At 38.7% G+C, this 18,050-nt stretch overlaps 1 protein-coding gene across 1 annotated transcript in view; it reads left to right on the forward strand.

Moving 5' to 3' along the window:
* Window positions 1-18,050, forward strand: part of GRIN2C (glutamate ionotropic receptor NMDA type subunit 2C) — a 74,217-nt gene that overhangs the window by 24,246 nt on the left and 31,921 nt on the right. Inside the window, exons 6-8 of the mRNA XM_070937587.1 lie at window positions 4,808-5,019; window positions 9,795-9,963; window positions 12,864-13,017. Of these exons, the coding sequence (XP_070793688.1) occupies window positions 4,808-5,019; window positions 9,795-9,963; window positions 12,864-13,017 (535 nt within the window). The remainder of the gene's footprint in view (window positions 1-4,807; window positions 5,020-9,794; window positions 9,964-12,863; window positions 13,018-18,050) is intronic.

Here is an 18,050-nt window from a genome sequence, read left to right on the forward strand (position 1 = left end):
TGAGCAAGAATTGGCGACTGTCCCCAAAAGTCACTCTTATTGTCCTTCTTACTTGCGCAGTGCAGGCTTTTTTTTACTCTGTCATTAAAATAAATAATTTCATTTGATAAACAAATTGAAGCACCATGAAATGAATTTTTAGATTCGTTTATTTTGTATGTTTGCAACTAATTTATTTAATTTGCAATGGAGGCTTGATGCATCACATGCCATAAGGCACATAACTCAGTTGGATGAATGCTCGTTGTGCAAGATGACCTTTGTTGTTTCTTTCCAGTCATTAAAAATTGAATTAAAAAATAAAACTCGACAAATGTTGTGAAAGCAGATTGGCTTAAACTGCTTATGTACCAGGGATTAGGTTTTAAAGAACATGTAGGCATATTATAAAGCTTGCCAATAAATTACTGTTTTCCCAGAAAAAAAGGATAAATTTTCATTAAGAGTCAACCACAACATCATTAATATCGATGTCAATCCAAAAGATAAGTGCTTCCCAAATTGTCCTTTTTCTGGAGAGTATGATCAGTGCTCTTCAGAAGAAAAAGTGTTCAATGAGAGAAATTTATTTAGATATTTGGCTTCAAAACTCTGCATGTTAATTTACATTGTTATATCACATATCGTGTCCATGTTTGATGTAGCCTAGGCTTCACAGGGTAGGTTGTACCATTAAGCTAAGTGAGGAAGCCACCGTAGGTCACCGTAGGTCATATTCATTTATCCTGAAGGGACAACAGTAATTGAATTAAGTTCTATCTCAAACGGCAAAGAATTTTTACTTGTGTTTATTTTATGAATAACCTTTCGTGTGAGAAAGACTGCATATTATGTTGTAGGAGTAACGTGCAACTGTCCATTTATTTTCTTCCTCACAAATCAGCCCAAATGATCACATTTTAAAACAAGGCAACAATTTAAGCAACAAAAGGGACTATTTTTATATAAAATAATGTGATGTTTTGTTTGCTGCTGCATCTCAAATAAAATGTCCTGAGCCCACATTAAATTTTTTGTTGCAATTTCTGCCATTCCAAGGTCATTTCATTTATTCTGACCAGGTTTTTAATTTTGAGGAATGTTCCATATCTGTTAGCTCTGAAGCTCTCATCTCATTTCCTTAGAATATTCCAGAAAACTGGAGGAATATTAGAATGATTTTAGCTAGCTGGGCATTTAGATTGCACCATCAATTTTGCTAGAATCTATTCCAGCAATTATGTATTTCTCTTAATGAGAGAATATTGATGAGGTTACTCTCCTGCTCTCCATATACACAAATGGACATCTAAGCATCTGCAATGTAATTTTCTATATTACAACTGGCAAAAAAATCACAAAGGAAAACAAGTTGCTTGTGGTATCTAAGTATTTCTCCAATTTTCCCTCTTTGCGGATTATCTAAGTATATCTGATTGGGTTTTATGTTATCTTTGGATAATTACAAAAATAATCTGAAAGAGATGAACACTATTAGTAGAAAGATACTGGTGTTAATTAAATGAGCTATTTGTATAATTGCTTTCCATTATCACTTTTCCTTTATGATATGACTTTCTCTGTTCAAGTGTTTTCCATATGTCATAGTAATTTATTACTGAGTTTTCAATAATTCTGTTAGGAATAAAGAATATAATTCTACTCAAACATTTAAAATTTATCTACATTTTCAACTTTAGGGTAAACTGTTCTTTTAGCTGCTTCCAATACTCCATGGATGAAGGGTTTAGGAGACATGCCAGATGATAAACAAAATTTCCCCCACCCCAATTCTCCAGTTTATATTAACTCTTTTTTCTTATATCATAATATTCTATTGAGTTCCACTGAGAACAAGAGTAAAACCAAATTTGAAAGGAATTATTTAGAGGTCTCAAACAATTATAAATAAATAGAATTTGGCTTGAAACACAATGGAAAAATGTAAGGTTTAATTTAAACTTTTTTTAAAAAATAAAAGAAATGCTTAATGAATTTCAAGCTTTTGGGGAAGTATTTCTGGAAGAGTAACATAATTTTGAGGGCTGTCCTTCAAAGGCTCTTGCTGTCATATGCAGAATGTGCATTGACTAAGGAAAAAGGCCCTATTTCTATTATGCTGTTTTCTCCAAGAGGGGAAACACCTGCATCTACTGTAATGTTGTGTAACTATTAAATGAAAGCCTTTTGATTTTTGCAACACTTTAGTAATGTGTTAAATGTCCAGTTTTCTTCTTTCTTTTTGCAATAGTTTAAAAAAAATAAGTTAGAACAGGGGGCATAATACTCATTCTATACTTAAGCTAAGATTGGTGAGCCTCTGGAAATCCCAAACAAAATGTTCCTAAGTGCTTCTTGTTTTCTTGGGCCATGATAATGCAACAAGTTTTTTTTTAATTGTCATTTTTATTATATGTACATATGTGTATATATAAGATGCATGGACTCGAATATACATACACCTATATATTTTAATACTATCTAGTAAAAACATAATTTGTAAACTAGCAAGAATTTTAAGAATGTTTTAAAAGCTTGAAAACATCCTACTTCATTTCTGGTATTTCTATGGTGGCGCAGTGGTTAGGATGCAGAACTGCAGGCTACTTCTGCTGACTGCCAGCTGCCTGCAAGTTGGCAGTTCGAATCTCACAGGGCTCAAGGTTGACTCAGCCTTCCATCCTTCTGAGGTGGGTAAAATGATGACCCAGATTGTTAGGGGCAATATGCTGACTCTGTAAACTGCTTAGAGAGGGCTATAAAGCACTGTGAAGCGGTATATAAGTCTAAATGCTATTGCTATTTCACAAAATCCAACAAGGCCATATTATAGTGTCTGTTACATTTTTACGACTTTGATCTAGCCATACAAAGCCTTGGTCCCTTCCTTCCTTCCTTCCTTCCTTCCTTCCTTCCTTCCTTCCTTCCTTCCTTCCTTCCTTCCTTCCTTCCCCCCCTTCCCTCCCTCCCTCCCTCCCCTTCTGCCTTGGTAAGGCCACACTTGGAATACTGCATCCAGTTTTGGTCACCACGATGTAAAAAAGATGTGGAGACTCTAGAAAGAGTGCAGAGAAAAGCAACAAAGATGATTAGGGGACTGGAGGCTAAAACATATGAACAATGGTTGCTGAAATTAGGTATGTCTAGTTTAATGAAAAGAAGGACTAGGGGTGACATGATAGCAGTGTTCCAATATTTCAGGGGCTGCCACAAGGAAGAGGGAGTGAAGCTATTCTCCAAAGCACCTGAGGGTAGGACAAGAAGCAATGGGCGGAAACTAATCAAGGAGAAAAGCAACCCAGAACTAAGGAGAAATTTCCTGACAGTTAGAACAATTAATCAGTGGAACAACTTGCCTCCCGAAATTGTGAATGCTCCAACACTGGAGCATTTTTTAAAGAAGATACTGGATAACCATTTGTCTGAAGTGGTGTAGGGTTTCCTGCCTAAGCAGGGGGTTGGACTAGAAGACCTCTAAGATCCCTTCCAACTCTGTTATTCTGTTTTCTGTTTTTCCCTCATCTATTCTCACACAAAAGGTTATTCATGAGGGGGATGACTATCCTAGCATATTGATAAATAGATTTCCCCCCTTGCTTTCCATGCATAAGTAGAGTGATTATAGCAATAAGTAGAGTGATTATAGCAATAAGTAGAGTGATTATAGCACTTAGACTTATACAATGCTTCACAGTACTTTACAGCCCTATATAAGTGGTTTACAGAGTCAGCATATTGCCCCCAACAATCTGGGTCCTCATTTTACCAACTTTGGAAGGATGGCTGGCTGAGTCAACCTTGAGAATTGAACTGCTGAACTGCTGGCAGCTAGCAGTCAGCAGAAGTAGCCTGCAGTAATGAATTATAACCACTATGCCACCAGAGCTCTTTATTTTAACCTATGCCGTGATAATATTTTTTCTTGAACAATTGTTATTTCAGTAAGGAAAATAATACACTAGCCCTCAAGTTTTCTGCGGTGGTGCATTTCTCAGTGGTTGGCTGCAGTGTCTAAGTAAAAAGAATACAAGTAACAGCGCAAATGGAGAGCAGAAGCCTAATGAGAACAGGCTTAATGGCAAGGTTGTCCATTTTATAATTACTTATTGGAGTTGCTCAAATATTCCCGGAACAACAACAACAATTGTGTACCCATTACTCCATTTTAAATCTAATTTTTTTCTGCTAGGAGTTACATCCCATTCATTTCCAATCTTTGTAAATAAATATAATTACCTAGACTATTTCCATGGGGTCATTTAAAAATCCAGCACAGTTTAAAGCTAATATAGTATTATCTATTTGCGAAGTGCTGTAGCTTAATGCCATTTGCAGCACGAGTGCAAAAATGATCACCATCCATGAGGATAACAGAAATAAAATGTCTAACTGCTGTAGCCATATAAAACAGATGGAACCTTAATAGTCTCAGATCACTCATTATTCAGTGATTACTGTCAAACTGTTTGGCAAATTGTTCTAGATTATGATTACCCAAAGGCTATAGATATTTTTCTGGGTAGAGCAAAGACTGTCAACGGTATCCAGTCCCAGAGCTCTAGAATCTGTCCTGGTATATATACAGTATTTTAATTTTGTAGGGATCACTTCATGCTGCTGGTTTGCTTTAAACTATAAAGTAAGAAAGAGAGTTGATTCTTCTTCCCTACGGTCTCCTCCTCCACTGATGTTGTTGACGATGATGATGATGATAACGATTCTCAAGGAGCCTTGTTTACATAACCTATTGATAATGGTATATAAAAATCCAAAAGCACTCTATTTACATGGTTCAAACAGCATCCCCCACTCCTTTCCTACTGCACAGGTGGGGAAATGGGAAAAGGGAATTATCCGTATGGAATATCCAGTGTGGCCACGCTATGGATCCTTCCTGCAGCCCATGTCAGATAATCGCCACCTCACAGTGGCTACCCTTGAAGAAAGACCATTTGTGATTGTGGAGAACACAGATCCTTCCACTGGAGTATGTGTCCGCAATACAGTCCCTTGCCGGAAACAGACCAACTCCTCCGTAAGGTAAACAAGAGGGAAGAATTCAAAGGATGGAACAGGAGAAAGCAGTACTGGAGCCAACAGAGGGTTGGCTTGCTAAAGGGAGGAGGGGGCTGGCTTCCAATGTATATCTTTTCCCAGAAACCCCAACATGTTTTCTCATGTAAGACCAGTTACATTAATTTTATTCCTAAACTAATTGCTAACTTCACTGTTCACCATCATTCATTTGTTTTTGTTTTTTACTTGCCTTCTGTTTCATTATAAATTTTTTTCCAGTCTGGTGTCCTTCAGATAGGATTGACAACTCCTCCACAATTCCAGACCAGGACATCCCTCAGTCTTTGATTGTGTTGCCTAGGAATTATGGGAGATTTAACCCTACTTATCTGTCATAGAAAGGGAGGCACAATCTATTAACTTTATGATTATGATAGTGAAATTTGGAACCCCGATGTCCATTTTCCATGATTCACCAAGGGAATCAGATAAATGTTGAAGCAGCTTTAATAATTTAGGTTTAACCCTTTAGGTTAACTGAAACTAAAGGTTATCAGCCAAGTATCTCCCTCAATATCAGAACCTGTGTGTCACTTATGCATTAGTCTATCCAGTATTGCTGCTGCTTCTATCTTCTTATTGGCATACTAGTAAGATGGAAATGTTTATCCAACTTGGATAAACATCTGAGAGAGCGTGTCCTTTCTTTAGACAGTGTGCTTGAAACGCCAATCCTTCACTCTGCTGGATTTTCCATGAAAGAAGGAATGGTGAGGAAGACTGAACAGTAACTGCTGCAAGCTTTGAAACTTTCCAAATTAGAGGATGAATTCAGGGTAGGCAACCCCTCTAAATCATGGGGGGAGGGACCAAGTTTAGCATTCAAGTCAGTAGTGTTGGGATGGCTTTCAATTCAACCACATTGCCCAGAAGACGCTACTGTGCAACCTTTCCTTATGTGCTGCCCATCAGATGTGTCGGATTATAGGTTTCATCCCTCCCAGCCAGCAGGGTCAAGGAATGATTGGCACTGGTAATATGATAAAATATATTCCCTAGTGCCTATTCTGTACCTCTGTCTGAAACAATATGAATCCTAATAGAGGCATATAAAGAGCAGGGTACATGAATAGAATTGCTATATTTTAATTGATCTCATGCTGTTAACTAAATTTGCATAAAATGAACACAAACATGATGGATATTAGGTCATGGATGGAAGAATAGTTGCCATTTGTTTGGAATGCCATTTGTGCGCTTCCTAAGGTGATACTAGAAGTAAAAGTTGTTTTGATTGATGAAAATGATTATCAGTCAATGGAGATCTCAATTTTGAAACATTTAACAGGGAAAATTACTCCTGTTTGCCACAGTCAAAATGCTAGTTAGCTGCAAACTGTTTTTACTCTTACCAACCTTTCTCCCCATTTTGGCATGACCTAGGGCCTTTACAGTTGCAAGTATCTACATGTTAGGACTATTGTCATTTATTGGCTTCAATTTCAACGTATTTTACACCAGATACCATGGCCTCCTTTGAGAGTACTTCACTCAACCACATATATTGGGTATGCTTTTTAAGGGCATATTGGTTTTAGATAATGAGATTGAAGTTAACAAACAGTTTTGAAATCTAGAGGCCATTTTATTATATATATTATTTGTTGAATGCTAAATTTCAATTATAGGTTATGGAAATGAAGGTTTTTTTCCCCATCCCAGTTTATGGACCCTGTGAAATTTATTCATTGATTCCCCAAGAGTCTGTAGACCCCAGGCTAAGAATCTCTGCTTCATATTAATAAAAGTAGCTGTAATTTTGTAGTGATGTTTGAAAATAAAACATTGATAGTTTTAGAGGAGCAGAAAATGCTGTTTCCTCTGAAACATGGGTAATTTTCATGACTGAAGTCAAGTCAAGATAGAGTGGTGATGCAAAACAAGTATGGCTATATTATGTATGTGGGGGAATAACAGATTACTCTTTTTGTTCCCAAGTTTAAGAGAAAGGATTGGGAGTAATAGTTTGCCATTTAAAGTGTGTTTGTCCTATTTTGACCACTATTTCCTGAAGTAGCAAGAAGCCATGCTTTTTGCAGCTGTGCTATTGGAATTCTGCAGTTAAATTCAGATTCTCAGGATTGCAAAACTGAGATTATCTAGCTGTGATTTAAAATATCGAAGAGTTTAAAGGGGGTTTCCTTGGTCAGTGTTGAACAGAACCAGGAATAGGTTCATGTTTCTGCTTCAGGCTGAGCGGTGAATAATCAGTCATGATTCCTGGAAGCTTACAGTGGATAACCTGGTTTGCAGATTAAAGGCTATGGCTGGTTGAAGGAGGTAAGTAGCTGGCACTAGCAATCAATCTGCATTCATACATGTTGGGGCCCAGAGGCTGAGCTTTTTAATCATTTGCCTGTTGCTGACCTCTGCAATTCTCTAATCAAGATTGTGTCATCAACGTTCCTGCTCAGTGGAGAAAGTTACTTCTCCCCTAATAAATTTAAACTGAAAGCCAATAGAAGTTTCTGGCTTCATTCTTCAAAGATCCTCTTTAATGTTTCTGATGCTATAATGTTTTGTGTCATTCTGTAAGTCCCAGTTTTAACTGACATCATGAACAGGCTTATAATTTTTTTCTTTCCGCTTAGAATCTTTAGTTTCCTCTAGTGTCCAGTTTCTAAAATCTCTTTGTTATGACTTAACCATAACCAGGATAGCTAAAATATGTCTGTTTCCCAAAAGAAGCTATTTATTTTGTATACTAAATTTCAGAATCTTATAGTAAAAGACAATTTTCCAAATTAATCTGGACCCTTATTCCATTTATAATCTCTTCATCCTGTGTACTCAAACCTGTGGGAAACTGCTGTCTTGCAGTCTCCTCATGAGAAACAGCCATCTGGAGCACAGGTGGGTGATCTCTCATCCTCTCCTTATCTGGAGAGGTTCCAAGGAATCAGTCTATTTACCAGTTCCTTGGTCTTAACTGTGCTCATTGGTTCTGTTTTCATAAAGATGTCTTCAGTCTGCAAAATGGTCAATTTTCAATAGCAAAAATAAATATGAGAAGGGGAAGAGGAGGCCTCCTTCTCCCAATCAGGAAGCAAATTTGAAGCCGATCCATGCAACAGTATTAAAAATATAAAAACAAACATTATTCCAAGCCTCCTTGTAAGGAGGAAGCTGTGAGTGCTTCCTGTTTAAGGAGATTTGCCTGGTAAATTTTCCTTCAACCGCAGGGGCTCCAACTTCTTTCCTATCATATCTTCTGCTGTTGCTGGATAGTACGCTAAATATCATATGATTCCCCCACAGTCCTATTGATAAAAATCTTGGATACTTCTGATGTGTGCCCACTAGGTGACATAGGATCCTGGGTTCAATGGCCTGATCCATCAAGGCCCTCCTTATGTTCTTTCTTCTCCTCTTGGGTCCATAAGCTGTCACAGATGTTATTAACAACCGTCTTGATGACAAAGGTAGCATATCATCTCCTAAAGTTTATTGTAATGTACTTTGCAAAATTAACATATTTTCCCACCCTAAATTTGATTGCTTAGGAAAAGCAAAAAATGGATTATTGTGTAAAAGGACTAGTGAGCTAGAGTCTGGAATCATTCTAAAATTCTCAGGAGCATCCTACTTCTGAATTTGTAATAAGTCCTTGCCCTTATGAGTCATTATTTGCTACTTCACTCCAAATGGTGAATCTTAGGATTTTTGTTTTTATGTTTCGTTTAATGAAAGTGAGCTTCTTTGAAGGAAGACTGAAATTCTTACAGTGGAGGAACTGATTGTAAAGATATCAGAGTTGACTGAAAAGATTTTTGTAATATCGAGAGGGAGAAAGAATAATGAGTATAACTATTGAAAAGGTTAGAAGTAGCATATTTTTCTTGTTTCTTTAACTATTTTTCTTTCTTATTTTTCTTTGCTTTTGCACTTATTTTCTTCTTTATAATTCTTTCTCTTTTTTCTTCATTTTTTTCTTTATATTTGCTTTTACTTATGTAAACATTCTTAAAAATATGTTATGGTGCGTTGCACAGCTAACCAGATGTTTAGATTGGAGTTGGTATTTTTATTCATCCATCCATTATCTGTCTGTCGGTCTGTCAGTCTGCCTCTCTCTCCCCACCCCTCTCTAGATAGATAGATAGATAGATAGATAGATAGATAGATAGATAGATAGATAGATAGATAGATAGATAGATATAGATAGATATAGATATATATATCCACACAAACACATACACATCTAAGACTACACATCCCTGGCTTAGAGAATAATAATAGAAAAAGTACATGTTGACAGCTGGAGTGTGTCTGAGCATTTGTGTGTAGGCATCCCTGCCTTCCGTTATGGCCCTCACACCAAGGAGATGCTCCAGAAAATAACAAATGTGGAACATTACCCATTCTAACCACTGATGAAGTTACACAGCTCATTTACAATGTGTCATATCCTGTGATGGCATGCCCATTATTCAGTGCCATGCTAAGCTGGCAAGCTGATTATTTATGACTGTGTTTTTCTAAAGACAACAGGACTATAGATAGCAAAAAGGATACAGGACTACCACATCCCAGTAATGGTTAGTTATTTTTATTTTGGAATAGAGGAATTGGGCTAGTGACTATAATGTCACCCTAAGGAAACATATCAGGGCATAGCGATTTAGGTTCAGGATGTCGCAATGCTTTGATTTGAGCAATTGTACATAGTCCTGGCATGATTTGCTTGGAAGACACAGAGGTTCAGTGTGATTGTTGAGTGCCTTCTCATCTTTTTTCAGTGGGACTGAACCTATGGACCCATATACCAAACTCTGCTGCAAAGGTTTTTGCATTGACATCCTAAAGAAACTAGCCAAGACGGTGAAGTTCTCCTATGATCTCTACCTGGTGACAAATGGAAAACATGGTAAAATAGTGGATGGTTTCTGGAATGGCATGATTGGTGAGGTAAGGAATTAGGTATCCTAAAAGCCTCATTGTTTGGATTTTAACCATGTACACCTACAGGTTTAGTACACTGGTATTTGTCAGAAGTTCTCCATGTGGAGAAAATAAAAGCAGACATGCAACTTTGGTTCTCTTCTAAAGTAATGCAATCCTTCCGAACTGTAGCACATTCCTAAAGGCTGACTTAGCTTAGACCAAAGGCAATGAAAACTCTATAACTACTTCCCTGCACATACATCCCTCAATGAGAAAGAAGACCCACCACTCAGTAGTCCTCAACTTTGTCTGTGGGCTTCAGCCTTAAGAGATGGCAGGCTTAAGAAGATGGCTTTAGAAATAGGGAGTTACTCTCTTTCCTGGGCAAATTTATGGAATGTGAAATGGAGCTAGAATCTTATAGTCAGGTTGGCATTGAGCTATGCTAACCTGGGAATGAAGTCTCTTGTCTTTGGCGAAGCATGTGTAAAAGGCATACCTTCCATTACATGCAACTTAAGAATCTGTCTTCATCCCTGTGCTTCCCCGCTGCTCTGTGATTAGGCCATCCTTTGAATAAGATAACAGGCTGCTTGAGTGTCAAGAGCCCTACCTCTTGGTGCTGATTGGGATATTTAGACTGACTCCTAATCTAGCAGCATGGTTTAGGATTTCTCACCTAGGTGAGTGACAGGGGACAGATTTCTCTGTGCTGCCTGAAAAGAAATAAAAAAAAAAAAAGAGAGAGAGAGAGAGAGAGAGAGAGAGAGAGAGAGAGAGATGTTGCACTTTGGGGTTCTCCTCCTGTTTTGTGTTAGTCCCAGAAGGAATTCTAAATCCTTCTGAACTGGATGTCTATTCAGAAGCATTTCAAGAACCATCTATAAGAGAAAAAGGGCAGAGTTGTGAAAGAATCGAGCATTAGACTATTTCTGGCCAGATCTATTCCTTGTTTGTGTCTCTACTGAAAGGACATCAATGGCAATCCTGACATGCAGAAGGGAAAATGGGGTTGGGAGAGCGATATATGGTGGGGAATTGTTTCTTGATAGTGCGTGAACACATTTTTAAGGGTTGGACTCATCCAGGTACAGAAATTTTCAATCAAGAAAACTCTTCTTAAGTACATGCACACACTTGATCTGAAGTAATGGTAGTGTTGGAAGAAATATCCTTCTGGATTCAGTTCCAAGTGGGGAAAAAGACATTGGAAACATGGAAACTGCTTGGAAAGATGGTTTAATGGTGGACAGGAATCACATGGCTTGAGTTCCTGAGATCCGAGATGCTGGGAATGCCTTGGTTTTATGCCCTCTGTTGGGCCCCACCTCTGAATTTCTTGTTCCTGTATAAGAAATGTATCCTGATTGGTTGTCAAACTCCCTCTGTTGGGCCCCACCTCTGAGTTTCTTGTTCCTGTATAAGAAATGTATCCTGATTGGTTGTCAAACTCCCAGGTGGTCTAGGGGTCTTAGTTAACTTTGTAGGTTGTCTCTCAAGCTTGCTCGAGTCTTGCCATGTGGTGAGTTTCTGTTGCTAGATGGGTCCTATTCTGTTGCAAATGATGGCCCATTGACAAAAGTGGGGGGAAATGAGTGAGCTTGGCTGAGGCCTTAATGGCCCATTGACAAAAGTGGGGGAGGCAGGAAGCTGCTTTGTCTTTAAAACATGTTCCTTCATTTCTCATCCAGGGAAATATAATGTTCTGCCTTTTTTAATATTTCCTAAAACATTTCATTCTTCTGGGAGAGGGGTGAGTGCTAACTTCCTACAGTAGTATCATTCTATCTGTAGGGTTGCCATGCAAAGAGGTCTCTTTGAGGTACAACCTTCCGCCCCCCCCCGCTTGAAAATAAGTCCCACAGAGTTCTGTGTGTCTTATTCCCAAGCAAGTCTGCATAGACACGAAGGCTCATCCTCAACAGGGGGCAGCACCCGTCCCATCTTGTCTGTGCTTGGAAGGGTTGGGCATAGTTAAAATTTGAATTGGGAGACCTCCAGACAAAATAACAGGGCTGTGGGCTACATTGGGAAGTTTTAAAAAGAAGTTGTGGAAGAAGACACATTTGTTTATTTAACAGAATTTATGGCTGCTTATCTTGAAGCACAACTCTGGCTCAAAGACAACCAAACCATGTATATACTGTTTTCAAGAAACTATATGGATATGTTGGAAGAAACATCCTTCTAGGTTCTGCTCCAAGTGGAGAAAACAGACACTGGAAACATGGAGACTGCTTGGAAAGATGGTTTAATGGTGGACAGGATCACATGGCTTGAGTTCCTGAACAGAAAAGGGCATATACAGTAAATCCTCGGGTTTTTATGCTCTCTCTGGCTCTGCATTTCTTGGGGCCCTGAAAGAGTATCCTGATTGGTTGTCAGACTCCCAGGGGGTGGGGGCCTTGCTGGCTGATGGTCACATGTGCTTCCCAGGTCACATGTGGTGAGTTTCTGCTGCTATTGTGTAGAGGGCTAATCCTATCTTTGGCAATTCCTACTATGGCTCTGCCTGAAGGAGGTAGATCTTTGTTATGTAGAATAGACTGGCCCAAGCCTTAATGGCCCATTGACAAAGGGTGGGGGGCAGGAAGGTGGGAGCTGCTTTGTCTGTAAAATATGCTTCTCATATTTCTCATCCAGGGAAATATAATATTCTGCCTTTTTCATATTTCCTAAAATATTTCACTCTTCCAGGAAAGGGGTGGGTGCTAACTTCCTACAGATATATTCACAGTCTCACCAAGAGTCACAGTTGAACTTCAGCTCATATTTACCTTTCACCCTTTAGTTTGCTAAGATTAGAATGAAAGCAAGCAGAAATTTATCACTATAGTATAAGATCCATTTGGAGCTGGTTCTGTTGAAGGACATTATTATTCATGCCCTCTCTCTCTCTCTCTCTCTGTTCCTCACCCTCCCAGGTATATTACAAGCGAGCAGATATGGCCATTGGATCACTCACCATCAACGAGGAACGCTCACAAATTATTGATTTTTCTGTACCATTTGTGGAAACGGGCATTAGTGTCATGGTAGCCAGAAGCAACGGGACTGTCTCACCCTCTGCTTTTCTAGGTAAGAGCAAACAAACATGCTATAAATACTAAAAAAAAAGTGAGATTTGTAACAGAATATAGCCATATGGAATGTTTCTGTGTTGGTTATGGAAGGTCACTTTCACTGTCCTTTTCACCTCATTTCTTGACTGCTGTAATTACTTCTACATGGACTGTACTTGAAGACCTCTTGGAATCTATAGCTGGTTCAAAATGTGGCAGCTCATGTAGTGATGGGTTCTCTCCCTGTTACCCATGTGTCTCCTTTATGGCAGGAGTTTATTGATTATCAGATGACTTCTGGGTGCAATTCAAAGATAATTATTACCTTTAAACCTTATAATTTTGGGCCGGAGTATCTTATGAGGCTGCTTACTCCAATTGTTTTCTATCTAGTGAGAATTAAGAGAGGGGCATATTAGAATATCAGTGATAGGTTGGTTTTCCCTTTCTCTGGAACAGTTCATCCAGGATGTGGTGGCCCAGTGGTTAGAATGCAGTACTACAGGCTACTTCTGCTGACTGCTCTCAGCAGTTCGGCAGTTTGATTCTCACTGGCTCAAGGTTGACTTGGCCTCCCATCCTTCCGAGGTTGGTAAAAGGAATTATTGAGTCTGTCATCTGCACCTCTATAACTGTCTGGTTTGGCTCTGCAACCCAACAAGACAGACACAGACTTTAGAGGATAATTAGAACTGCAGAAAAAACAATTGCTACCAACCTGCCTTCCACTGAGGACCTGTATACTGCACGTGTCAAAAAGAGGGCTGTGAAAATATTTACAGACCCCTCGCATCCTGGATATAAACTGTTTCAACTCCTACCCTCAAAATGACGCTATAGAGCACTGCACACCAGAACAACTAGGCACAAGCACATTTTTTCCCGAATGCCATCACTCTGCTAAACAAATAATTCCCTCAACATTGTCAAACTATTTACTAAGTTTGCACTACTATTAATCTTCTCATTGTTCCCACCACCCATCTCCTTCCACTTATGACTGTATGACTGTAATTTTGTTGCTTGTATCCTTATGATTTATATTGATATTGTTTCCTGATTGCTTATTTGTACCCTATGACTATCATTAAGTGTTGTACCTTATGATTCTTGATGAACGTATCTTTTCTTTTATGTACACTGAGAGCATATGCACCAAGACTAATTCCTTGTGTGTCCAATCACACTTGGCCAATAAAAAATTCTATTCTATCTATTCTAAAATGAGGAGCCAGATTGTTGGGGGCAATATGCTGACTTAGTAAACTGCTTAGAGAGGGCTCTAAAGCACTGTGAAGTGGTATATAAGTCTAAATGCTAAGTGCTATGCAGTCCCATTCCTGTTGTATTTCAGAGACCTGGCTCTTTTTGACAAAATCTTAGGATAGGAGTGCCTATAATGTCAAGCAAGTAAGAAAGTAAATAATTTTGGCCCTAAACATTGATAGTGTCCTCTGTTCCCTGTCCTATATTGAGCAAGCTCAGTCCCTACTGAACTGTTTTAAGATTTTCTTAAATCACTTTTACGCAGTTATTTCTAAGTATTTTGGGGGCCTGCATAACTTATGCTTTGACCACTTAAGGAACACCACTCACACCAGCAATAAAAAAGGAAGGAGAGGATTTCCTAATGTAAATTTATATGAGGTGAAGAGTTTTGACTTGCAATATTAACGTACGGTTAGATGTTTTTTTTTTGTTTTTTTTTAATTGAAAAGTTTTACAAAGAAAATTCCCCCCCTCCATATTCCCCCCACTCTTTTCCCACCCTCCCCCCCAGACTTCCCAGAGCAAAATACAGGGTATTTCAATTAACAATCATAAACTAGATTAGCCTAACTATTCTTAAACTACCTATTCCCCCCCCTAGTTTGATATCCCCTAGTTTAAATTTTCAGTATGAAAATAGTGATTTGGGGAATAGAAATATTTTCTAAAACACTGTTTTTGCATATGTCATATTTTGGGCATTAATGTTTAAATAATAAAGCATGCGATCCCGTTGCGAACCAGTAGTAAAGGTAAGTAGAACTCACCCCTGACCTGAGGTGTTGTAGAACCAGTCTCTCAAAGCACTTCATCACTATAGACGTCAATGCAATGGGTCTATAGTCATTCAGGCTGTTTATGGCTGCTTTCTTTGGAACTGGAATGATTGTGGCTGCTTTCAAGCAAGATGGAACTCTAGCCAATTGCAGGGAGATGTTAAAAATCCTTGTCAGGACCCCTGTTAATTGGTCAGCATAGGTTTTTACCACTTTCCCCAGCACTCCGTCTGGACCTGCAGCTTTGTTGGGATTTATGGCCTTCGGCACAGCTCTCACTTGATGTTCATGCAGGGTGAGTGGCTGGAGATTAGAGGGCCTTTGAGCTAGAGCCACAGAGACAGGTCTTTTAACCTTAAAGAGGAAGAAGCAGCTATTCAGCTCCTCCACCAGCAGGGCATCTGCGTTGGCTGTTTTCATCGTATTTCCCATGTAATTGGTTAGATGTTGCAACCCCGGCCACACCTGTCTTGGGTTATTATCTGCCAGATGCTTCTCTACTTTTTGTTTGTATTCCTGTTTAGCTGCCTTAATACCTCTCCTCAAGTTTGCCCTGGCCTCATTGTATTCGTCTTTATTTCCTGCCTTGAAGGTGGAGTTTCAGGCTCTCAGAAGTGATTGTATCTCTGCTGACATCCAGGGTTTATGATTACTGTAAACTCTAATGCAGTTAATCACTGTTACATTGTCTGTGCATGTTTTAATGTAAGAGAGTACAGCATCAGTGAATTATTGCAGCTCCAAATGTTCAAACATACTCCACCAAGTAGTCTCAAAGCAGTCCTGAAACTGGCAGAGTGCTCCTGTTACCCATGTGTCTCCTTTGTGGCAGGAGTTTATTGATTATCAGTTGACAATAATATCAAATAATACAACAATATTCGTTTTTTGCCATCATATTTGTTGTTATTTCTTCTAAGCAACTTTTCATTATTTGCTTCTTAAAATATTAATATAGGGTATCTGGAGATTGGGGATTCATATAATGAATATGATATCAAATATTGCATACCTAATAAGATTTGGCTATTTTAATTATGGTCATTGGAAGAAAACAAAGGTAATTGACTATGAAGGCACTTTAAAATAATAGAAAATACTTGTAGCTCAGGTTTTAGATTTTGGCAGTGGTTTGTTTTCCAAGCTTTTTTTAATTTAGTTTCTGAAGGTTTCGTTACCAGATTAGGTAATATCATCAACAGGATTTTCTTGTCCTATTCTCCTCAGCTTACAAATGGCTTGCATATAAAGACACTTTTTCTTGCATGTAACCTGGTATCATACAGCGAAGAGCATGACAGGCAATGCAGCATAGTCAAACATTTGATTATGTAAAGACATCAGTAAATGGCTTTAACTGAGAACGAGAAGAACAGTGTCAATGAAATGAACACAGTGTCAGATATTTTAAAAAAAGTGTTTTGTAATGTTGCTAATAATAATTACACCCAAAAATATAGTCTGTCTGAATCCTGCCAAACAGAAGATGTTCTGAACATTCTTGAAATGCATGACATCCAATCCTTTGCATTAGAGAATTGGGCAAGAGTTACAAATTAATATCTGAGCTGATCATTACAAATATGGAAAAATCAGTTAATAGAACAGACCATACCAATAAAAGGCAGAGCCAAAATGATGCCTTGTACTGTTGCCTTCTGGCAGAAGATATAGAACAATTAAAACTAGGACCACACGTTTTCTGAATATTTTTATCCCAGAGCTATAATTGCACTCAACAATGAACTAAAGGGCTACCATCAGTGAGCTGTTGGACAGTATTACTTGGTCTGTTATATGGATGTTTGGGTGGTTTAGAGGTGGGGAATTTGTGGTGGGTGGGGGGGTGTTTGGGGATTGTTATGTGTGTTGGACCTGGTCTTTGGGTGTTAAGTGAATTTTGTTGTATGGGTATACTGTGTATACACGTACAATGATAATAAAGTTGTTGTTGTTGTTGTTGTTGTTGTTGTTGTTGTTGTTGTTATGCCCTGCCTCACAAGGTATTTGCTGCCATTTTCTTGTTCAGTTTGGTTTATAAGAAATCTATAATGTCCATAATTCCATTATCATTGTCACAAAGTTCCTTCTCTTAAAACATTGCTTGAATGCCCATCAACTCTTCTAACAGATCTTCCTTGTGAGGGAATGTTTGGAAACAAGATGATCTCTACTGTTTACTCTAGTTGGCTAATATTCAACAAATGCCTCTGTTCAATCTCCAGGCACAAAGTCATAACCACTGTGGATCAGGATGAGGGATTAGTTATTGGCTCAGCATATCTGTTTTCATTGGGAGGTGCCATAAAAGGGTGGTTTTTGTTTTGGTCGTTTTCATTTTCATTACTGCTGAAAACAACGGCTTCCTCGAACAGAATGGGATAAACAAGCTTACTGGCATCCTGAGAAACATTATTATTTGCGGTGTATTGGGCAGGGTTGGTATTTGGAAGAAAAAGTGTAGAGAACCCTGGCATTGGTGTTATCCATTCCCTCTCCTGTTCCAGAAACAGGAGAATAGACAGCTAAGCTACCTGCTGACCATTACTGTCACTGTTGCAAATAGGTTAGCTAAGCAAACTTTCTCTCTCTCAATATTTTCTGAAATATCTCTGGATGTAGTATCCTTACTCCCTGAAAAACATCTTGTTGCATTCTGCCAACATGGAGGTTAAATACCTATCTGCATCTATCCATATCCTTCTTCCTTGGGTCAAAATGTAGACCTTTGCTGTGATCTTCTTTTTATCTGAATATCTCTTCCCCTCATCAGAGACTCCAGGTCCATCAGTGCCAAACAAAACTGCCCTCAGTTTCAGGTAATTAATTGGCATTTCTTACTGGGACTATTGGCCTTCAACTGAACAGGACTGAAGATGACTTCCCCAGCCTGTGGTCAGCTGCTCTCCATTCAGCTGTCTAAATAGCATCTCTCTTGTCAGACTGTCTGACTCTAGTCACCAGAACAAGGAACTGGTTCTGTAAGTCACAGCTGGGATCAGCA

The sequence above is a fragment of the Pituophis catenifer genome, unplaced genomic scaffold (assembly GCF_029215685.1).
Source record: "Pituophis catenifer annectens isolate HBS135680 unplaced genomic scaffold, rPitCat1.0.hap2 SCAF_2, whole genome shotgun sequence".
Lineage (NCBI taxonomy): Eukaryota > Metazoa > Chordata > Lepidosauria > Squamata > Colubridae > Pituophis > Pituophis catenifer.